The sequence below is a fragment of the Asterias amurensis genome, chromosome 3 (genome assembly GCF_032118995.1).
Source record: "Asterias amurensis chromosome 3, ASM3211899v1".
Taxonomy (NCBI): domain Eukaryota; kingdom Metazoa; phylum Echinodermata; class Asteroidea; order Forcipulatida; family Asteriidae; genus Asterias; species Asterias amurensis.
The window spans coordinates 8,530,313-8,555,207 of NC_092650.1; the positions used below are offsets into that span (position 1 = coordinate 8,530,313).

The 24,895-nt window shown below is 39.0% G+C and overlaps 1 protein-coding gene across 1 annotated transcript; it reads right to left on the bottom strand.

Annotated features, from left to right (window-relative positions):
* Positions 1–198: 198 nt before the first annotated feature.
* LOC139934855 (E3 ubiquitin-protein ligase MARCHF6-like) lies at positions 199–24,868 on the bottom strand. The gene is made up of 20 exons (XM_071929263.1): positions 24,770–24,868; positions 22,913–23,012; positions 21,576–21,649; positions 21,006–21,149; positions 19,961–20,033; positions 18,764–19,151; positions 17,889–18,063; positions 16,495–16,641; positions 15,477–15,616; positions 14,647–14,790; positions 13,103–13,237; positions 11,802–12,022; positions 11,168–11,305; positions 10,233–10,854; positions 9,174–9,428; positions 6,917–7,051; positions 5,552–5,641; positions 4,674–4,806; positions 3,781–3,916; positions 199–3,556 (listed from the first exon to the last, which is right to left on the bottom strand). Exons 1-20 carry the CDS (start codon positions 24,786–24,788, stop codon positions 3,466–3,468), a joined length of 3,360 nt encoding a protein of 1,119 aa, XP_071785364.1. The 5' UTR covers positions 24,789–24,868; the 3' UTR covers positions 199–3,465.
* Between the last annotated feature and the right edge of the window lie 27 nt (positions 24,869–24,895).

Below are 24,895 nucleotides of genomic sequence, written 5' to 3' on the forward strand. Positions count from 1 at the left end.
TACCAACATTTTGATTGGCATGAAATCAGACCAATTGCCAATCCGTCACCACAGCTTTGGTGATGGAATATCGGGCAATAGCAATCATCGTTCAAACAGAGGTGTTATATTGAACAAGTGAACAAAACTAGAACATCCACTCCCAACAAAATATTAACACTTGTAATGAAAACATTTAATTTAACTTAGAAGAATGTACATTTTTATTCACTCCATACACAAAATCAAATAAAGCAAATCGCTCTTACTCAAAGGGGATTTTGATGACTGCTATTTGACCTACTATCTCATACAGCATTGTACAATGCATGTATGAGGCATAGTTAATGCTTCAATGTTGAATAAATGTTTTTGTAACAAGTTTGCATGTACTTGGTTAAAATCAACATACAATGTTAGTGCATTGCAACTGTACATTCATAAAAATCAGTTCCTGGTTCACTTTCATTTTTTACCTTAAGTTTGATGGGAGATTGGGTGCATTAGCCTAATCATTGAACCAGTTATTCGTGTAGAAAGGTAAGTCAATCAGGAACTGGTTACTGAATCATAAATAAAGCAACATATTTTACATGTGTAAATTAACGCATGATAATGAACCAATCATTAGATAGTGGGTGGCTAGTATAATGTGAACATGAATGTGAAAGGTGGCAATTACTGATGAATACTGAAACACCTTTATTTGTAGTCACTTGATGGCAGCATGGTACCCTAACAGTGGTCTCCTGACAGTGGTCTCCTGATAGATTGTACCAGATATGCTGAACATTATTAATGCTCTAAACCACAGGGAAACAACAAGTCTCTTCATTTGTTGAGTCATAAAATATCCAAACAGTTTAGCCAATCACATAGGTTGAAAGAAGGTCATGTGTTTAAAGACAATGGACACTGTTGGTAATTGTCAAAGACCGGTCTTCTCACTAGGTGTATCTCAACATATGCATGAAATAACAAACCTGTGAAAACTTGAGCTCAATTGGTCGTCGAAGTTGCAAGATAATAATGAAAGAAAAAACACCCTTGTCACACGAAGTTGTGTGCGTTAAGATGGTCATTTCGAGACCTCAAGTTCTAAACTTGAGGTCTCTAAATCAAATTCGTGGATAATTAATTGTTTCTCGAAACTACTCCACTTCAGAGGGAGCCGATTCTCACAATGTTTTATACTACCAACCTCTCCCCATTACTCGTTACCAAGTAAGGTTTCGTGCTAATAATTATTTTGAGTAATTACCAATAGTGTCCACTGCCTTTAATAGACCTTTTCGCAAATACCCATTGCGCAAGTGCCAACCGTTGAATGAGGTGCATTGTGGTCTAGCTAAGAAGCAAATTTGATCACAGCTAGACCACAATGCACCTAATTCAACGCCTAACGCGTCCGCCCCTGTTTTTGCGAAAAGGTCTACAGTGTATAAAGATATAGCTGGAGCTGCTTAAAGGAACATGTTGCCTTGGATCAGTCGAGTTGGTCTTTGAAAAGCGTTCATAACCGTTTTTTATAAAATGCATATGGGTAGAAAGATGTTGTAAAAGTAGATTACGGTCTACGTCGACTATTACGGTCGGCCATTTATGGGAGTCAAGTTTTTGACTCCCATAAATGGCCGACCGTGTTAGTTCGCACAGTAAAAGGAAAACCACGCAATTTCGAGGCAAACTTGTGTGGATCATTGTATTCTACTTTTAAAACATCTTTCCAACCATATGCATTTGAATTTTTGTTCGTTACAAACGCTTTTTATAGACCAACTCGTTCGAACCAAGGCAACGTGTTCCTTTAAGACCAGTCGTATAAAGCGTGTTGGGCGTTCATAGACTACGTCTGTTGACAGGTAAGTTTATACAGGCGCTAAAAATGTGACACACAATAAATACATACAGTACTCCATGTAAAATCTATTAGTACGTGAGCGTACGGAAAACCATTTAGCGTTGCATGCATTTTATCCCTAGCAAAGTGCCCGAGGACAGGATTTAGGAAATTTTACAAAAAGACAAGTTAAATATTACAGTTTTTCCTTAGTTTTTCCTTAGTTTTAAAGCCATTATACACTTTCGGTACAGAAAAAAGGGTCACAGATTTACAAATAATTTACAGTGTTTACAGAAGGCAAAGGTGAAAGATTTCTCTTGAAATATTGATCCATGAAATGCTTTACTTTTTGAGAAAACATTAAAACAATATCAATTCTCGATAGCGAGAATTACCGATTTATTTTAAACACATGTCATGACACGGCGAAACGCGCGGATACAAGAGTGGGTTTTCCCATTATTTTCTCCTGACTCCGATGACCGATTGAGCCTAAATTTTCACAGGTTTGTTATGTTATATATAAGTTGTGATACACGAAGCGGGGACTTGGACAATACTTTTTACCAAAAGTGTATAATGGCTTTAACGCTTTCCTCAAAAAGGGTATTTATGAATGGGAATTGGTGGCTCGGTCTTAAATAGCCATTTAAAACCTTGCAGGGTCATGGCCGAATGATAAAGGACAGCTGTAGGCCCTACAGGGCTACAACCCTGCTAGTTACAGACCTTGTTGCCACTCTTTTATCTTCTTGATAATAACAGTAAATACTTGTAAATAAACTCTGTATCAAAGCCATAAAAAGATGATAGGCCCAAATCATTTGTTTTTTAATGAGTACATTAAGTGAATGAAGCCTTTTAAAAACATCAGGAAACAGACAAATTTGCAAAATTTTGTCAGACCAATAAAAAACAAAAATTTTCATGAGTTTAGTGGGATATGCATTTTTGTTTATTGACTCGCCCAGCAGACTTTTGCAAATTTAAAGTGAAACTTGTTCAAAAGTCAGTTTTGTCAAAGTGTCAGAGACTTTGAGAAGTCTGAACTGAAAAAAAGGGGAATTTCAGAACAAGTCCAAAAGTCACAACTTTGCCTAAAAGCGGAAGCATCTCATCTCTTGTGAGTTGATTATTTTCAATACCATTACTGAGCATGGATGGATCTAAATAGATGTTGAATTTGCATCAGGATGGACTGATAAATGCCATCTTCAGAGGCAACTTGTTTTGTTTTTTATTTGGGCTGCTTCAAGTACAATAACTTTTCTAGTTAACCAACCAACCATGCAAGGAATTCTAATCAAACTCTGCCATGCCACACACCATATTAACCAATGCACCATTGTGCAATAAAAATAACTGATTTGTCCATAATACAAATGGCCAATTTGACCCTGTGTGGTGTAAAGTAGGAGCAATATCAAAGTCATGAATATCTAAGTATTGGACGCAAATGGAGAACTCATATTGTATTGAATTCACTTAAAATATTGGAGACAAGATCATTATCACTAAAACTCATGTTACCTTCAAGGCAACTTCAAAATTCTGAAATGACACCAATACACTCAAAGAAATTGCATCAAGAACATGAAATGTAGACTGTAACTATGTTTTAGTGATATACACTTAAAGTGTTATTAATCCTTTTGCGCAGTCGTCTGAGTTGTTCCGTCTTTCATTGCTTTTTCCTTTGGATCATAATTGACAAGTTGTTGGCCAACAAGATACCTGAAACAAGAACAACATCAACAATCAATTAGTAATAATAACAAATTCTTATATAGCGCATTTCACAATAACCGTATAAATGCGCTTTAACACAGGTACTAACACTTTTTGTGAAAAAACACAGGCCAAAGTGTTTGCGACAAGTATTACTTGTGGCCAATGCCTACTTATTTGAGCTTTACAAATGCATTTGACAAGTAATATCCCCTGCTCTTAAAACTTACTTGTCATTTTTGATGTGCTCATAAAGCTTTTTAAACTGTTTGAGATGAAACACCAAGGCTGCCATAGAAACCACAGATGTGACAAGACAAGGGTAAATGCGACGTACTACCAAGAGGTTGATGTCATCTCCCAAACCTTCAATACAACAACAGAAAAGATCAATAAGAATCTAACCACAATGCCTTTGCCATTTTAAAGGCAGTGGACACTATTGGTAATTACTCAAAATAATTATTAGCATAAAACCGTACTTGGTAACGAGTAATGGGGAGAGGTTGATAGTATTAAACAAGTAATTTTCCACGAATTTGATTTCAAGACGGGAGACCTCAGATTTAGAACTTGAGGTCTCGAAATCAACCATCTAAACGCACACAACTTCGTGTGACAAGGGTGTTTTTTCTTCCATTACTAATTACCAATAGTGTCCAATGTCTTTAATCTATCTGGATCAAAATTAACAATAAAAATAACCACTGTTTCAAAAACTTATTTGATGTGAAAAATACAATGACATACAACAGTTCAAGTTGAAACCAAATTCTGATATTAAAGCATAACGTTTTAGTACTTAAAGGCACTGGACACATTTGGTAATAATTCAAAATAAATAATACGCATAGAAAACTTGCTTGGTAACGACAATGGAGAGCAGATGTTAGTCTAGTATGAAACATTGTGAAAAAGACTCAGAGTTTTTGAAAAAGAGGTATTTTCTCACTCGTTTTTTTTTCCAGTTATTGTTGCAACTTCTATGACCAATTGAGCAAAAACGTTCACAGATTTGTTATTTAATACATAATGTTTGGATACACCAAGTGAGAATACTTGTCTTTGACAATTACCAACCATGTCCAGTGCTTTTTAAGCAAGTTAGTATGGTTCCACTAACCTAATAATGGTGTAATTCCTGCTGCTACAGCGTATGGTGCAGTCAATATCAGAACAAGACATGTCACCACAGGCAACACTACTCTCCTTATTATAAAACCTAAATTCAGATTACGAAATCCATCTTGATAAACCTGCAGACATAAAGAGAAAATCAAACAAGGTAAGTTTGATCAACTGAAATTCAAGGTATGGGTAATTTAGCTGACACCCACTACAGCTTATAATGTTGTTAATACATTTCCTTGTTAATATGTAGTCAGGATAGACTTGAAATATTTGGGTATTGTGAATTTAATGATCGGACCAATATAATTGACAAGTAAGAAATTAGTTCCTCTTTTGTAGCATGTATACTTGAAGTAACTCAATAAATTTTGCCCAAACTCAACTGTAAGCAATGCCATTAGAATGGGTCGAGTTTCAATGGTTGGCCACTGTTATGGCCGCTGGACCAAGCTGATGGAGGGCTCCATTCTGATGGAGGGCTCCATTTATCTTTAAAAGGAAGAGGATTGACCAATTCAAGTTTTGTGATGTACTTTTTTTCAAATAGATGGAGTCCTCATGTCAGTGGGGTAAAACTAACAGTCTCTCACCTCACGTGTAATGGTATAAATTGTCATTGTATTTGATACCCTTCCAGTACAAAATTTGTACAGAGACGTTTGGTTCATAACTAACTTTCAGTAATATTCGATCATAACAGCCTCGAGTTTGACCCATTGACTGAAAGGAAAAGCAAAACCACTACTCCCTCGATACTCCCCAGACCGATTTTATTTTTTCCCCTGGGCTTCAGCTCAGGTTAGTAGAATATGCCAAAGATCACCACAGCAGCACTCAAACTGTCAAAACTGTTTTGTATAATTAACAAACCTGTTCCAAGACGGTCTTTAGCCACCAGTTGGGACCCATCATAGTCACAGCACACATGATCTTGGCATGTAGAACACCGAGGGCCCAATCCTACAGTTCATCATTTAGAAAAAAATAAATGGCTTTGGTTAAAGTTCATTCGTTAAAGGCAGTGGACACTATTGGTAACTACTCAAAATAATTATTAGCATAAAACCTTACTTGATGATGAGTAATGGGGAGAGGGTGATAGTATAAAACATAGTGAGAATCGGCTCCCTCTGAAGTAATGTGGTTTTCAATTTTTTTTCAAAATGTATGCACGATAATATTTCAATATCACTATTGGTAACACTATTGGTAATAACTAAAAAATTGTTATTAGCATAAAACCTTACTTGGTGATGAGTAATTGGGAGAGGTTGATAGTATAAAACTTTGTGAGAAATGGCTCCCTCTGAAGTAATGTGGTTTTCAAGAGAGAAGTAATTTTCCACGAATTTGATTTTGAGACCTCAAATTTAGAATTTGAGGTCTCAAAAACAAGCATCTGAAAGCACACAACTGTGTGTGACCAGGGTGTTTTTCTTTCATTATTATCTCACAACTTCGGCGACCAAATAAGCTCAAATTTTCACAGGTTTGTTATTTTATGCATATGTTGAGATACACCAAGTGAGAGGACTTGTCTTAGACAATTACCAAAACTTGTCCAGTGCCTTTAACACAGACATTTTTGAGAAGTTTCAAGCACAAGAAACAAAATACATAACCAACATAGTTATGACATTGTTCAAAATGATGAATGCATACTCTTCAGAGCACAACAGATTTTCCTGTTTTAGAAATTACAAATACATTTATTTCCTATAACTTTCGTCCAAACTCATAACTTTATACTGAGACTCGAGTGGTCTACTACCTGACGACATTATAGACCGTGTAAGTCTTGCGACGATAAGGCCATTGAGCTTCCAGCAACCTCCGAGCCATCAGCTATTGGAGATTAACGTGGGTGCAATTTTGTGCGGTTTTCAGTCACAATTTTCACAACATCACAATTTTCCACCACAAAAACATATTGGTAAAATGATTACAATAAAAACTAACATTTGAGATAGAATTTGGAAACTTATAAGAAAATTTAAAAACAACAGGCTCAAAGTGTTAAATTGTGAATTACGCCGACTGTGCCGCGCAAACCATGTCGACTGCACTAAATAATGTCAGGCAGCAATTATATTTTTGCGCATACATATTTCAAAGAATCAGCTTTCAAAATTAAAAACAGAAATCAAACTTAAGTAACTTTGTAAAGTGAATCGATAACCATTGATGATATTAAAAGAAAGATTCTAAATCAAATCATTAGGCACAGCAACTCACCTGCCAAGGAAAAAACACTGGAGACTGATCAAGGGGTACTCGTATTGGAACCACCACGACAACCTCAAAGAGTAGACCCAGGAGGAAGGGGATTACCCCTAGAAGCATAGCTGCAACTAACAATGACTTTACAAACTGAAACAAAAAATACAAGTAAATACTAAATTGAATGAACTTGTATTGCACCACCCTCATCAAAGAGAACATCCAGAAACCAGAGCCCAATATAATTGTCCTGCTTACCGCCGAATTCTGCGCTTACGATCACGATTCCCCGCTTATGTGCAAGCGCTGAATTTCTGCGCTAGCCTTGTAAAGCGTAGAATGCCTAGTAGCACGGAGTAAGTACGCGAAAAAGCCAAAATTCACCACTAACCCATGAAATACGATTGCCGTAAGCATAGAATTCCATGCTTCGGTAAGCGCCGAATATGTGCTTACGGTAAGCAGAGTCATGAAATTGGGCCCTGAAGGGTCACAAATGAAGGAGGTGAAGGTAATTACCAGGGCCCAATTATAAAGAGCTACTTTAAGCAGAAAATATCGCTTAGCAGTTTCTGCTATTAGCGATACGGGGAGGATGGGATAACATTTTGGAAAGTCGTTGGTCCTGTGTGTTGTGTAACGCACATAAACGAACCAAGTGCACTTATCGAAAAGAGAAGGGGTTCGCACTGGGGTTCACGATTGATTGGCAGCATATTGCACCACAACACCTTGTACATGGTGTTATGCAAAAGGAGTAGGTCTCATATTTAAAACGCAGTCAAACATGCTTGCAGGAAAAAAAAGTATTTTAATGCGCCCTGAGCCTCACTGAGTGACGGATATGCGTGCTTTATAAGAAGCCACTACTATTACTGGGCACAGTTAGTACATGTGATGTGGCATTTTCGCTAGGAACCTTATTCTAGTAATCCAAACTCATTTGGCTTAGCTTTTCTTATGCTTTAGTAGCTAAGCTTGGGCGATATCGATTTATTTTATTCACGATATATCGCCGACAATATATCGCGATGTTCGATATAATCGCGATTAATGAAATTTGACATCATCAGTCTTAAAACTCCAAGTGAAAGTTGTAGAGAGACAGTCATAGCATAAGAGAGGTGTTCTAATGACCTAATCTTCTGGTTTTACTCCAAACCTAATGGGGTGCAAGATGTCTCAGCTAGGAAATACATCGCGATATTTAATCGATATATCGATATATCGCGATTATCGCGATACATCATGATATATCGCGATATATCGATATTTCGATTAAAACCAAATCCATCCGATATCGAAATCGTTTTCAAATTAATATCGCGATATTTGATAATATGTGATATCGCCCAAGCTTATTAGTAGCTCCATGAAATTGGGGCCTGGGTTAAAGTTCATAAACTGCTTACCACAAAATTGTTGTTTAAGTTTATTGATGTATACTATATAACTTATGCAGATTGCTGGTTTCTCTAGCTCGTTTTGGTAAATTTTGAAATTGTAAACTACTTTTTTTGTATACAAATTTGCAGAGTGTCGGTCTTTTGGGTTGTTTTATTTAAACTAAATGAAGCATAGAATAACAAAAATGGCAGAGCTTTATAGTTTAGTCTAATGGATGAAACCAACCATACCTTACCCAATGCTACCCCAAGGAATTCTATTCTAAAGCTAAATGTCGACTAAAAATCCAGATATCTAGACTCTTCTAAGATTGCCTTGAATTACCGAAAATGGTTTGGCTGGGTTTGCAGTATAACAATGAATCAATCATGCAAACCAGTAACTAATATACAAATATTGACTGCTTCGAGTGCTATGGTGGAAAATAGAATGCTCCGGGGATCACCGAGGGAGTCGTGGTTTTAACCATTGCATGAGTAAAAGCAGTCAATATTTGTTTTATAACACCCCAAACAATTTTAAAAACTGAACTGTTAAGTTACACACCTGAACGCTATAATCCACGGACGATGCGAATACAGATTGCGAAAACTTTTACTGTGCTCTTCATGTAGTGTCATGTAATCCAAAATGGTTACAGACTATTACTGTATCATCCTCGTACACTCAACGGACGTCTGGGTACTGCACGCCATGTAATAGTCTTTCGGACTAGCGCACGGCAAACCAATGCACTATCACACGGCCGTCGTCTAGCAAAACTAAGACATGTCATGTGACACGCTCTCAACCAATGAAAAGGCAGAACATTGGTAAGGGGTATTATATTAAAGTAACAACAATGACATAATATGCAGAGACTTACCAAAATTGTATACATTTTAGCCTTTTCCAAGATCAGATCAATCCCAGCAGGCAGCCAGGACCAGATCATGGTAGCCAGCCGACACATCAACCAGCATAGGTACAGACCACATGCAGCTGTGTAGAGTTCATGGACTACTACTCCATTACCAACCCATAATGACATGAAGAATCGACCCAGGAAGACAGGTAGGGTGAGGCAGAGTACACTAGTCCCAAGCAAGGATAGACACAGCAGATGAACCAACAGAAATATCTGCAGGTAGAGATCAAAAGAGGATAGGATTTCATGTTCTACTTGTTACTACATTAGTTTTTTGCTTTTGAGTCATCAAGACAGACCCCAAAATGTTGTGGCCCAAAAGTAGATTTTCCCCCCAATTACTTATATAATACATTTACTTGTGACTAGTAAAAGATCATGGCGTGATGTCGCCAAGTGGTTAAGTGCATCGGACTCAAGTTTTGACGGCTGAGTCATTGGGGTGTGTGTTCTCATCTCGGTCTTGACACTTTGTGTCGTTGAGCAGGACAATTGAGACTATAATTGCCTTTCTTTGCCAAGGGGTAAATGGGTACCTGTGATAGCAGAGATGGTTCTTGTATTATAAGTTATCACACAAGCGCGAGTGGAATACAGAAAAATTCAGCGTTTCTGGGACGTAGACACGCTATGTTTTCCGTATTTCCACGAGCGCGCGTGTGATAACGTATTTATCTTCAAGCAAACTTGACGCGTGACATAGAACACACAAGACGCCGGTAGTGATATTAGCCGTGCAATATAGGTTTTTTATCACCACTCTATTCTGCGAATCTGAAAGAAGGATTAGCGCGTACTTGAAGATAATATGATTTAGCCTAGTGCGCTAAATACTTTGCAGCAGCATATGCTGTATACTCCACAGGGAGATGAGATTGCCTAAGGATTTAATAATTGGTCCAGTAATAATGTTAAAAAAACAACGATAACTCTTTGGATATGCGCCATACAAGAGTCAGTATTAATGATTTGTTATTATCTAAACTTGTGATATTGTAATGCACTATTGCTACTTACACGAAATGCAAAGAATGATGGTTTATTGTAGGGTTGGAATCCAGTGGGTCCCATTTGATTAATAAGAGCATGATGAGCAGCATGTAGCGCCATCCCTCCAGGGGCAGGACCAGCAGCTCCTGGTGCAGCCTGTTGGTCAACAGGCTGATCAGCAGCTTCAGGAGCTTCTTGTTCCTCGTTATCATCATCATTTATCTCACCATTCTCATTATTGACATCATCTTGGATCTCATCCATCTCCTCCTCTTCCATGATGACATCAGAGTCGTCATCCCTCCCGCTGGATACTACCTCCTCCTCGGTGAACGCAGTAATATCAACACTGCCCTCTTGTGGTGCTGCTACCTCCAGAAGTGAGTTCAATCTGATACCTAAATCGCCCTCATCATCATCAGGTGATTCTGACTGGGTACCGCTGCCTCCTGGCTGCGGGTCATTTACTCCAAGGTAGAGATCCTCTTCCCCTGAAAAGCTAGCGATATCCTCTGGGTTGAGATGAGCTGCCTCTGGGTTGGGACCATCCTCTTCAAAGTCAAGATGAGCTAACTGTTGATCATGCTGTGGTGAGGGTGTTGGCTTGTCTTCAACCGGTACATCACCCAGCAGATATGAACGCATATTACTGAACATAAAAATAACATTATAGCATATTGCATTACACAAGAATTTGACCAGACCTTAAAAAATAAGCCTGAAGTCCAACGATACTTAATTCAAGCTGATAGCTTTTATCAGCAAACATTCATGATATATTTCCTTAAATTTTGTTTAAAAAGTGCCATCCCTTTCTGATCCCGTGGTTGCCGCTTTCCAGGATGTACCATATTTTGAGGGTGATCCCTAGCTACATGGCATGTTGTATGGCTTCTGAATAGCACTCAACTGTTTCTTTGTTAAGCAAGTGATTCTGGGTCAAACCACAAAAATAGACTCACAGGAGGTAAGCTGCCACTATGGTCCATCCTCGAATTGCATTCTTCAACCATTGCCTTGTGTGTCCCTGCTCTAGGAGTGCTGGAAGGACTACCTGGAGTAGGAGCAACTCTAGGGAGAGCTCACTGACTGGGGAATCACTGCAGAGGAATGAGAAGTTGAATAGTGAAATTAATACTGATACTACACTATTATGGAATGTGTGCAACAAATGCAGAGAAAATAAACAGGTTTAAAGGGCAATTAAAGGGAAAACAAGTCCAAGAAGGTTATTACATTGAACGGTGAATGTGATACGGTAAGAAGGCAGGGAAGAGGTATTTGATGATTGTTACTGGGAGTCAAAGGACTTAGACCAACCCTTACCTTGAGAGGTGAATGTGGTACGGTAAGGAGGAAGGGAAGAGGTATTTGATGATTGTCACTGGGAGCCAAAGGACTGAGACCAACCCTTACCTTGAGAGGTGAATGTGATACGGTAAGGAGGAAGGGAAGAGGTATTTGATGATTTTTCATGGGAGTCAAAGGACTGAGACTAACTCTTACCTTGAGAGGTGAATGTGATACGGTAAGAAGGAAGGGAAGAGGTATTTGATGATTGTTACTGGGAGCCAAAGGACTGAGACCAACCCTTACCTTGAAAGGTGAATGTGATACGGTAAGAAGGAAGGGAAGAGGTATTTGATGATTGTCACTGGGAGCCAAAGGACTAGAAGGACAACACTTCCAAAGACGATGACTGAGAGCAGAGAGCGTCTGACGTGTCTATAGATTGGTAGATGTATCATCTCTTGAATTGGATTGAAGTCGGGGTCATTCAGATTACGCAGGAACCACAACACACCTGGCCTTAGGACCTGCAAAACAAACAATGGAAAATTAAGGAGTTATAGAGGGCATCAGGAATGTTACTACAAGAATTGGAACTATAGGATGTCGCACAATACTCTTGCAATTAAATTCTAAATAATTCATATAAAATGTACTCATTGTACAAGAAGTGGTTTGAAACAAAAAAAGTCAACAAAACTTGTGTTGTTATTGCTGAGCAGTCAAGTGCATCGCGGGATTGCTTGTGGGATAACTGATATTGCTTGTGGGATAACTCATATTGCTTGTGGGATAACTCATATTGCTTGTGGGATAACTGACATTGCTTGTGGGATAACTGATATTGCTTGTGGGATAACTGATATTGCTTGTGGGATAACTGATATTGCTTGTGGGATAACTGATATTGCTTGTGGGATAACTGATATTGCTTGTGGGATAACTGATATTGCTTGTGGGATAACTGACATTGCTTGTGGGATAACTGATATTGCTGGTGGGATAACTGATATTGCTTGTGGGATAACTGATATTGCTTGTGGGATAACTGATATTGCTTGTGGGATAACTGATATTGCTTGTGGGATAACTGACATTGCTTGTGGGATAACTGACATTGCTTGTGGGATAACTGATATTGCTGGTGGGATACCTCATATTGCTTGTGGGATAACTGATATTGCTTGTGGGATAACTGATATTGCTGGTGGGATACCTCATATTGCTTGTGGGATAACTGATATTGCTTGTGGGATAACTGATATTGCTTGTGGGATAACTGATATTGCTTGTGGGATAACTGACATTGCTTGTGGGATAACTGATATTGCTTGTGGGATAACTGATATTGCTTGTGGGATAACTGATATTGCTTGTGGGATAACTGATATTGCTTGTGGGATAACTGATATTGCTTGTGGGATAACTCATATTGCTGGTGGGATACCTCATATTGCTTGTGGGATAACTGATATTGCTTGTGGGATAACTGATATTGCTTGTGGGATAACTGATATTGCTTGTGGGATAACTGATATTGCTTGTGGGATAACTGACATTGCTTGTGGGATAACTGATATTGCTTGTGGGATAACTGATTGTCTCACCTCTCTGAGTAGAAGGATAAAAGATGCAAAGTAAAAGACGTAGACCATGCCAACCAGCCAGTGAAGAAACATAGAGGTCCCTGGTGCAGACTGGAAGCTTTGTAGTCTGTCTTGAAGAGCAGTGTCAAACATTGACTGAATAATTGGAGAGATGCAAATGTACGTTGGTCACTGACCTTGTAAAATAAATATACTTCAACAACCACCACCTCATTAGTACAGTTCAAATGTCAACACAAGACTGACTAACATGTCTTCATTAAAATAAATCAAAATTTTAAGATATTCAGAGGCTTAACCATACAATGTGCCATCTAGAGTTTGCCATGCTGCTGACATTTTGAAGAAAAAAAAGCAGTCCACATATAAGTAGAAATTATTGCTACACTACATGACAAGAGATATTTCTCACAAATTAAGCTTGAAGTAGAACTTCAATTGAACAGTTGCTTACTACATAAAGACAGAAATGAAATTAAAAGGATGTGAACATTCCTGAAAATGGTTGGAAGGTCTTGGTCCCCTTTTAGGTCCCCTCTCCCCCCCCCAAAAAACCCCCCACCAATCTCTAAGAGGTTTACACGCTCTATGCATCACCCGAAATACAAAACTTCAGGTTTAGTGTCTGCTTTACTTCATTAAAGGCAGTGGACACTATGGTAATTACTCAAAATAGTTATCATCATAAAACCTTTCTTAATTACAAGTAATGGGGAGAGGTTGATGGTATAAAACATTGTGAGAAACAGCTCCCTCTGAAGTGACGCAGTTTTCGAGAAAGAAGTAATTTTCCACAAATTTGCTTTCGAGACCTCAAGATTAGAATTTGAGGTCTCAAAATCAAGCATCAGAAAGCACACAACTTCATGTGACAAGGGTGTTTTTTCTTTCATTATTATCTCGCAAATTCGATGACCGATTGAGCTCAAATTTGCACAGGTTTGCTATTTTATGCGTATGTTGAGATACACAAACTGTGAAGACTAGTCTTTGACAATTACCAATAGTGTACAGTGTCTTTAAAGAAATTTGAAGGCTCAAGAAGGTCTTGAGAACATTTTGAAATCAGGAAAACCCCTGGTAAGTCACACACCTGTTAGGAGTGTGCAGTGTGACAAATTTCCCTTCCAAGGTCAACTAATTGGTGGCACATGTCTTCCACATTACATGTATTCAAATTTAAAGATGCTATGTCAGATATAGATTTCTTTGAGTGAATGGTATTTCAAAGAGTATCACCCGCTCTAATGAAAAAAGTTTAACCTTTACTTTTAATGGTCAGGAACCATGACAAAAATTTAAAACGTTTCTTATAGAACACATGAGAAATGGTCGCGTGATATATTGTCGTGATCCCGACAAAAACTAATTTTGAGCACTTTATTTCACTGCTACTAATAATTGGCGGACTTTTTCGAGCAATGGCTGAAATGAAAGCTTGTAATTTTCGACCCCCATCAAAATACCTATTGAATTTTAAATCAAAATGTTTGGGTCAAATCGGCCAAAAATCTGACATCAAATCAAATCAAACAAAAACTTACCAATGAGCATATATCTAGCCACCAGCCACACACGAGAGGCAGGACACCAATTTCAGTTACTACCAGCAGGAACACCTTGAGAACGATGTAACAAAGACCCAAGATACGCTTTGTTCGGTGCAGCTTTAGGAGACCACTGAAGCACTGTCATCAAACAGTCAGGAAATATAACCTCAGAATATTTATTCTCTCCTTTTTCCCTTCAAAGATTTGTTCATTTGATATTCAGACAAATCATTTATCATAATTGACATTGATAATTCTTTTGTTAAAATAAGACTTTATGAATTTACATACTTATAAACAACTTGTATATTAATAAGTTAACTTTACCTTCACCACCAACAACAGTCAAAAAGTCAAGCTATCAAAAAGACGATAATATTGCGTCAGAGCAGAACTGTTGTAATAGCGTTGCATCTCGCATGAGAGAGATTCCATGTGAAATGTTGTATCTCAATAACCAAGGTTCTGTGTGAACCCAAGGAGCTTTGTTGTTTTTGCCCTTTCAAACTCGCAGGTTATGTAAATGCTAGTTTTGGAGATGATGAAATGATGATGAATAAACCAGTATCTATTGTATAACTATCCAGTTTTTGCGCTGCTGCATTATACTTAAACAGACAATAAACCCATTGCATTGGCTGCCATTGCCGAGATCAAACAATGGAACATGCACTCGTGCATGAGCTGCGCAAATCTCTCAGCCAATGATAGGTCTTCATTAACTTCAGTAAGGGCACTTTTGGGGGGCTTGTGGAGTCTGTCGAGGTTTGTAAATGGTACATTACTCTGGCTTATTTGGAAGACACGGTTAATAAAAAGGATACATGGAAGAGGATGAGCGAAGAACAGAGCGTGACATAGCCAGACATCGTTGTGATGAGTCCCTCAAAACGAGATAACTTAACTAACTCATCCCAGCCTAGAAGCAACATCCCAAAGCGACCAATGTGATACGGGCAGAAAGCTGCATCAGGAGTAAACAAAGTACAACAGTGTCATTTCAGTCCCGGGGAAAAAAAAATATTCTTAATAAAAATAAAAAAAAAGATATTAATGTCCTTTTGTTTACAATCCTGAGGCATTCAGGAAAATAAATAACCTACAAAAATCATACAACTTAGCATCAGAAAACCCCTGAAGCCCAATTCATACTTCCTGCGAATACGAATGTGAAGCAAACTATCCTTTCGCAGTGATTTTCGCAAGTGAGTTGAGCAGAGCAGAGCTGAACTGCTGCGAATATTAGACGCAAATGTTTTGACGTCAACAATTGCTTCGCATTCGCTGGAGGTATGAACCGGGCTTTTACTCTTAGGTCCACTTGCCTACAGGTGACCTCAATCATCCAGTATCCTCCTCTATGATGTGACTTCAAACCAACATATTTAAACTGAGTTATAAAAAGTCAGGTTGGCGCAGTGGTGTCTTGCCTTGCCTTCCACCTCTGGGACCCCTGGTTCGAATCCCACCGGGGGTACTATGTGGACTGGGTTTTCAGTCCCTACTGACTGCGTTGGTTTTACCTTGAACAATTCTCTAGGGTTATCCTCCCACATCAAAACTGAAATTTCTTCATTGTCTTCTTACTTGTCGTTTGGCTCTAACTAGAGAGTTGAGAATATATATCCAGAAGACTGAAATGCCGGACCCAGTGATAAGCGATTATTATTAAGCCGTACAGCCCTCAGTCCTCTTAAAGTTATTCAGTTTGGGCAAAGAGGTTCTAGAAGGATCCGAAAGAGTCAAGGTGAGGTGAATAACAATTCCTTAACCAACAAATTCACAAAGTCAATATTGCAACAATGTCTATTAGGAATTATCGGTCAAAGTTCAAACACATACCAAAGACAAATATGAAGAGAGCATTGAGTGAGATGACCCATAGTACGTGTTCAAGGAATATAAGTGATCCGTCCAGACCAAGCATCCTCTCCCAAGTCAATTCTTCTGCAGCTCGATCCCATTCCAATGCATTCCAATTGATATCATCTAGAAGAGCAAACAGTAATGGGTTTATGTGTTATTGGGATTCTTAAAGAGAACATTCATGCCCGTCTTCCAGTCTTTAACTAATACAATTTCATTCAACTTTATGTGGTTAAGTTTATATTTTGTCACAGAGTTTGCATCTATTGACCCCTTGCACGCACGTCACTCGCGACGACTGTGCCACGCTCACCATTTTGGTCGTCATAAGGTTTGCATGTAAACGCTGCGTCGTCTAAAATGCGCACTTCACACAAAATAACTCACAGTGACATTTCCCAACAATATGGGGAATCCAATATTATTCTGATGATGACGTCAGGTGAATTGGGTCAATATGTCAATAAAATTTCAATTGCATCAATCAAAATGACCAAGGTTGATTTGATATTATTGATGAGGGGGTCTTAAAATACCATATCTCAGATGCAAATATTATATTAGCATAAAATTATCACAAATATCAAGAAGAAACGCTGAGTTAAGTCAACGATTACTCAAGAGAACTCAAGAAAAAGCAGAAAAAAATCAAAACCCTGGAACAAACCTAGAGTTAATACCCATTTTTGTTTGTACTTCCCTCTAATTTACCTATAAAAGGACAGTTTGGGCAATTGAAACAAAAATTATTCCCTGAAGTAAACTAAGGTTGAACAGGGATGCAATAAGATCAAAATACTTATAAGCATTTTTGTGCCTAAAATATTACAAGTGTTAGCAATCTCCCAGCAGACTGAAATGTATCATAGCTTTGATTTTATTTCCACCTTCACCACTCACTAACCCTTTTCTGGCTAGAGGGTTAAAGTAAATAAACTTACAAGCAGAAATAGTGACACAGATTTTTGTATATTTCTAAATGAATACCTGAAAGTCAACATGCTAAAAGAAAACCAAATGGCAGTGACTAACTGACAATGCTTAAGATTGACACTGATTTAGGAGCATATAAGCCTGATTTCACAGTATCCTCTGAATTTTCCTTTGCCTTTTTGTTTGGATATTTCATTTCCATTACAACTCACACTTGATTCGATGGCTAACTAAGCATGCTTTTTACATACATTATGTGCACAAGGTCAGTTGAGTAGAAGCCCCTTACCTAGATGTCAAAAGGAAGCTGTTCCTTAGTCAAAAAACTCTGTACTGTAGGTTTCCATTGTTTCATCATCGGGTTACCTCTAAGATGGTGGCTAGAAGACGTTAATTCATAAGGAATTTATTGCTTTGTAACATTGAACTTGGTTTACCTTGACCAGCATTTTCTCCTCCTCCTGCGGCATTAACCTCAGCTGCAGCTGGCTCCGCCCCTTCTTCGTTCCCATTGGCTGCTACAGCTGCTACTTCTTCCTGATTGGCTGGCAAGGCTTGATGATCGACAGCCACATCTTGGTTGCCTTGTGGTTGAACTGGTTGCACTGCACCCTATGACGTAACGGATAATAAATTAATAATAACGCATTACCTTTTAAAGCATGACGTGCTTTCCTACATCAAAAGTTGCCCAGCAAAAGGGCAAAAGTAAATTCATTTGTAAAACTGTGTTTCTAGAAAATTGTATTTAGTGATAATTGAAATTCAGCAGCAAAATATAAAAGCATAACTTGAGACTGAACAGCATATTTATAACAATTATACCTTACTGTTAAAACTGTAGCCAATTGATGGCCTACAATATTCTATATTCGTTGATGAGCCCATAGTTTTCTGCTGGTTATCAGATCTTATACATTCACAAATTTACACCCCGTTCAGACAGGCGCTCCAGAGTCGCGCCGAAATAATTAGATTAGGAATGACTCTAGGTTGACCCAAATAAATTTTGGTTTCAGACAGGTGAACTTAACGTAAAATTTAGATTAGGTTCGCCTCATGACAAGATTGACACCTGAAACAAAGCGCTCAAGAGTCATTCCAAACGACTGCAACAGTCAATCTTACGCCTTCTAGCACTTCCAGTGCCTCCTTTACACTCCTTTTCATGCGCTTAATTCAATAATTTGGTTCTGGAACGCCTGTCTGAAACGAGCCTTAGTTTGTCTATTGCCCTTTAGCACTTTGAGAAAAGGATAAGATTCACTGAGATTCACTTCCTATGATGAATGATGAAGTTTTCAAGAATTACCTGATTATTTGCAGGAGCAGGCACCTGGGGTTGATATGCCCCAGCTGCTGGTGCCCCTGCTGCTGCTGCTGCTGGTGCCCCAGCTGCTGCTACTGGTGCCCCTGCTGCTTGTGCCCCGGCTGCTGGTGCCCCTGCTGCTGGTGCCCCTGCTGCTGGTGGTGCCCCAGCTGCACCTGCCCCAGCTCCTGCTACACCTCCTGCTGGTGCCCCTGCATCTTCTCCCACACCATCCGCTGCCCCGTCTGCTGCTCTATTTGCATCATCATCAAGCCAATCTGGTCCCCCACCGTGTGTGACCTGTTCCCGCAGCCAGACTAGACTGACAAATGCACAAAGGGTGGAGCCAACGACAAGCATTCCTTGCAGGATGTCTGTCACCACACTCTCTCTAAAACAAAAAGAGGAAAGGTTGTTGGGAAAAATGGTCAGCTTGTATTTCTAAAGAATTCTTGAAGCCTAAATGTTGCTTTGATTTTGGCAAGCGTTGGAACTTTGATGTTGCCTAGTTTTGTTCTGGTCAGGGTTAAACCAATAAAAATAACTTGAATCTCCATTTGAACTTTACTTAGAGCACCATGATACCCAATGCCCGGGCAACCAAGACAGTCTTCTTAAGTGCATTTAGATTAGTTAATACTCGTAATAGACAACCGTTCAATCACTCTAAATGTGTAATATGTTTTAACTGTTGACTTGGCCTAGACGACTAGTGCATATATTGTTGAAGTCTTGCCTATTGATTGATTAGTCCAGTCAAGACTACAGTATTTCAACTACTGGGCTAACAGCGCCGCCATAACTACTAAAAAAAAAGAATTTTTTACTTTACTTGATGCACTGCATATGTCACTCACAGGACTACGTATTAACGGAACAATCTTTTAAAATCCTTCAAGATAACATGTTGAATGTGCAGGGACTTATTGGAGCGCGACTAACAGAATAGTACGATTGACATTTAACATTTCAAACAGTGAGGGTTTGTTTGTCTAGGTCTTGAATTTCTGTCTTGAGGCCAGCACAATAAGGAGCCCCACTGTAAAGCACGGGTTGCTATTCATTTACATCAAACTATCTCTAGCCTCACAGATACCTCTTTTAGTATAACAGTATATTGATAATCAGCAATAAAATGTTGAGGGACATTACACACAAAATTCACCCGCAACATGCAAGACGGATACAAGCTTTACTTACAGTGAGAATACCTCAAATGGTAGCGTCAGAAGTGGCACGAACGAAGCTTGAAACAGACAGCGGTATATGCGACCTGAGTATATACAAACAAACTTGTTTTAAACCGAGATCTTCCATGCCATACCAGGCATTTTCTGCAAAACACAAATCTTGGCTTATTAAATAGATAATAATAATAATAATAATAATAATAAACAATAACCGTATTTATAACGCACCTTTTTCCAAAGTATACAAAGCGCCAGGTATTTACTGCAAGGTGAGTGGGACGAAGTTTGAATTATGAGACCTAATCCTTAGCCACATGAAATGGTTTAAAAGGTGCTGTGGTGCAATATGCTGCCAGTCCAGCCAGGAACACCGGGGCGAACCCCTACTCTTGTCGATAAGTGCACTGGGTTCTTTTACATGCGCTTACAAAGCACATGGGACCAACAGCTTTACGTCCCATCCGATGGACGAAGCAATGGTTAAGTGTCTTGCTTAAGGACACAAGTGTCACAACTGGGGATTCAAACCCACACTCTGCTGATCAGAAACACCAGAGCTTTGAATTCTATGCTCTTTACCGCTCGGCCACGACACTTTCATAGAGCTTTGTAATTAACACCTACATGTACTTTAAGGTTTAGTGAATTTCTCACTGTGTAGAATGTTTAGGAAACTACATCACATTAACCTTCCTACTGTCTGACTCTTCAATACCACTCACTGTTATTTCTAATGAAAGATAAACCGATGCCAGCCTGAAATTAGCATCATGTTGTACATGTTTAATGCATCTCCACAGTACAATACAAACATGTACACAGTAGAGTTCAGTGCACAGTTGTGCCACTATACACTACCCATGCGAGTGAATAGTGTCAAATGATTGGTTGACACACTTGTTACAAAGAGTAGAAGGCTCAACATCAAAGCAGAAGTTTTAGATCCATACCTTATAATTCTAATTCACTATTTCTGAGTGGCTGATTTTGGGCATGGGGCATCACAATGGTACTTATTTTAGTTATTTGAGATGATTAGGGGTGGTTTTACTTACAAGCTGTTACTGGAACAACACCAAGCCAAGCAAAGGTGACTAATGTATAATGTAACCAGCATTTGACAGCGGTGCCCATGCTCTTGGCTAAGCCCCTCACAATATCCATCACTGGCAAGCGCTTTGGCATATCTGGAGAATATACTGTGAAGACATCAAAAACACATGGAAATTTCATCATGAGGTTGAAAACCTGTCACTTTACTAGCATCCCAACTACATTTGGTAAATAATAATAATAATAATAGTAAAACTGTTCTTATAGTGCATATCATAGTGGGGTCCCAATGCGCTGTAAAAGGAAATTAACAATTATTGTACAAAGTATAACAGATATGTTTTTAACCGGATTTTGAATTGTTTTGATGTCTGCAACCCACGGTTCTCTAGTGCGCTAAACAGCAATGCGACAATCTTCATTTATAAAAAGCAGCACTTTCAAGTGAGAAGAAGAACTCAGGTTCCTGATGAATGTTTATAGTTTTCAAATAACAGGTAAAAAGATGAGCTTTTTTAGTATCACTCCTAGAATATTGAGAGTAAAGCAGTAAAACATGGATGAAAACTTACTTGGAGTGAAGGAGAACCGATGCATACATAGCTCACAGTATTCTTTCTTGCTGTGTTTCAACCACTGTAGCAGACTGCAATAAACAAAAACATTGGGGGAAAACCCTGTAATGAAGATTCTCAAAATGCTATTACGCATTACAACATACAAGGTGCTAGACAGATGGGTGTCTTCCAGAGAACTTATTTTGTTTGGTAATACACAACATTTGTGTGACAACCTTTTTGTAATTTACTTGTACACTGTTAATTTGTAAACAAGTAAAATGCCCTGTTTCTCAAAGTTTGCAATGTGACATTTGCTGTTCTTTTGTAAACCTAAGTGACTTTATTACCCAGTTGACTACCGGATGAAGTGTTAAATTTCACTGGATGAATTTTTGCTAAGCCAAAGGACGTGACTTTGTATTTTTGATCATGTGATGACTGGAAAAAAAGTCACTCTTAAATTCCACTACTGAGCGTGCTAAAAGCGGTCACTGTGCAATGTTATACCTCGGTAACAAACTGTGAAGTTTATTTGGTCGAGAACCAATCATGTGACGCGCATCAAAAACGCATGTTACATGGCTCAACGGGCCGGGTAACATGAAAAGTGATGTACACCAGTGAACATCACCTTGATCGTTCCCAGCGTTGGTCGGTTTCCAGCGCTGTGTACGAAACAACTGCAGGTTCGAGGAAATTGTTTCTCGTTCGTCTGCTTATTAAACAATGAATAGTCTGTCGTAATAATGTTTGAAGATGGCAATAAAACTTCGAGAAGAGGAATAACAATTATACAAAGGTATAACAAAACAATTGTTGCACGCTGTGACTGGGGTCCATGGGTTTTGTACACCCTCGAGGGGAAATGGCACCCTCGGCTTCGCCTCTGGTGCCATTTTCCCCCTCGGGTGTACAAAACGCCATGGACCCCGTCACAGCGTGCAAAGTTGTATGATGTTTACTCTCACAAAGGGGATACATGAAGGTGACAGATTACATCAAGAGGCTTCCACCTTTGTATTTCACTGTATTAAGGCTCAATGGAGGAAAATCTCAATGGACGGAAGTTCAAGCCTCGTCTCCAACTCACGAGCGAGGTTTTGTGATTCATGCTTTGTCAATATGGCGTTTTTGAAACAGCATCCACAAATCCTGGTGCTTCTTTAAAAATCCTTGCTCTCTTGGCAGCTTAACTATAGCAGTTAGGACGCATTGAACTGATCCTAATAAGGATTAAGTTAATCGTCCTTACTCGAGATAGGATTAATCCGAGCAGTTCGTAAAATTGGCTGCAGGATCTTAAGTGGTCAAGGTACAAAGTGATCTGACACCTCATCACAATGTCTTACCAGTCTTGATGGATGAATTTGATGCTTCCTGTGCAGATACATGGATGAAACAGCGGCCGATCAGAACTGCCCTCTGACCGGCACACACGACATATGTCACCTAAGGAAAGGAACAAACATAATTAAAACAAAATTCTTTCACTTCAAAGTTCAAATACACAAAATAAGGAAAGGAAAGGACCAAACAAAGTATTCAAGAAGCTTTCTGTTTGAAACATTGTGTACATCATGACATTGGTTTTCTAAAGAGCCAATAAATAATACCAGTCTAGTTATTGACTTTAAAAAGAAAAATTCAAGCGAACATTTCATTGCATGGCAAGTAGCATTGTCAAGACCAGTGTCAAGACCCAAAAATGGTTGTTTGTCATAATTGATTAGTTTGGCTCAGTCAGTGATTTATACCGTATCCAGCCTGATTGGATCCCAAACAAACAGCTTTGTACGTGTGCCATTCCAGTTCGTACCCGACCCACTGCAGGGGTCCATTTCCCTCTTTTTAAGTCTTAGGTTTCCCTCCAACATCTAAAACTGAAATGACTTCATCAATTTCGTTTGAAAGGGTTGGTGTGTGATGAATCAGTTTTTATTGCTGAATTCTGCGCTTACGCCGTACGATCACCATTCGCCACTTGCCTGCAAGCGCCAAATTTCTGCGCTATCGGTGAATGAAAATAGGCGTAGTTTGGGTACCGGTCACTTCGGTAACTTGCACACTTGGCACCTGCAAACTCGCCACCTTGCAAACTCGGCACTTACAACCTCGGCACCTTGCAAACTCGGCACTCACAAACTCGGCACCCAGTTGAAAAAGTTCGGTTTTCACACTGTGATTTTCAACCCCCAGTCCCATAAAAAGTTTGATCCCGTTATAATTTATTATTTATAACACTTATTTTAATTGTCGTACAATTTACCAGAAAGTAGAAGCAACGTTTAGCACAGGATGGAAAAAATAACACTGAAAGGATCATGAGCACCAAACGATCTTTGATCTTTCACGCACAGAAACCAGTGTCGCGACTGGTCTGTCGGTAAATTAGTCCCCGATCACGGCCGACGCCTTTGGCAAATCACGCTCTGTTAAAAGCAAAATGTCATTGAAAACCATTAACCAAATTAAACAAACCCTTTTTCAAAATGTTCAAAACCCAAATCAAAAAAAAAATTGCGCCGCACTTTCACCGACATGGACACAATCAGCATAAACAACATTTTAAAAACTTGTAGATTCATTGAACCATGATTGAACTCTTTGAGGCGCCACGGTAAATTTCCTGTGGGCCCAAATTTTCTCGAAAGTTCGGAATTCTTATCAACCCTTATAACTAGTGATTTTGCCATTAACAACATTTACAAAGCTACCAATTATCAAACCCTTTTTTTGGTGTAATTACACGTACGTTACTTTATTTTAACCAATTGACTCTTTCGAGGTTATTTTTGCTTGGTGCCGAGTTTGTTAGTCAATAAAAGGCCAGTGCCGAGTTTGTATGGTGCCAACATTCTTGGTGCCAAGTGGGTGCCGAGTTTGCAAGGTGCCGAGTTTGCAAGGTGCAGAATTCCCTGCTTCAAGCAGAGCTAGGCATGAAATTGGGCCCAGGTCAGATGATACATGCAACCTCCTTGCAATGCCAAATAAGATGACAACAAAAACAGAGTAACATCATCATCACGACCACGACGACAGAAATACAAAAACGGTGTAACAATTGCTTTTATGACAAATGTGTGCAATGTCATCATCTTCCTATACTGTGCAGAAACCTCCTCCTCACACAGACTGCAGCAATAACATCGAAATATATAGTGCTTTTTAAACAAAATACAAATTGGAAAAGAAGTAAAAAATCCCACCTTCTGTACTTTCCTCCATCTGTGCTCCGAATAATAGCAGTGGTACCCGGTAGCGATGCAGGTATGTTTGTATGTGTCTTTAAAAGGGCCAAAAGTTGCTCAGTTTACCAGTGTAAAATTTACTGT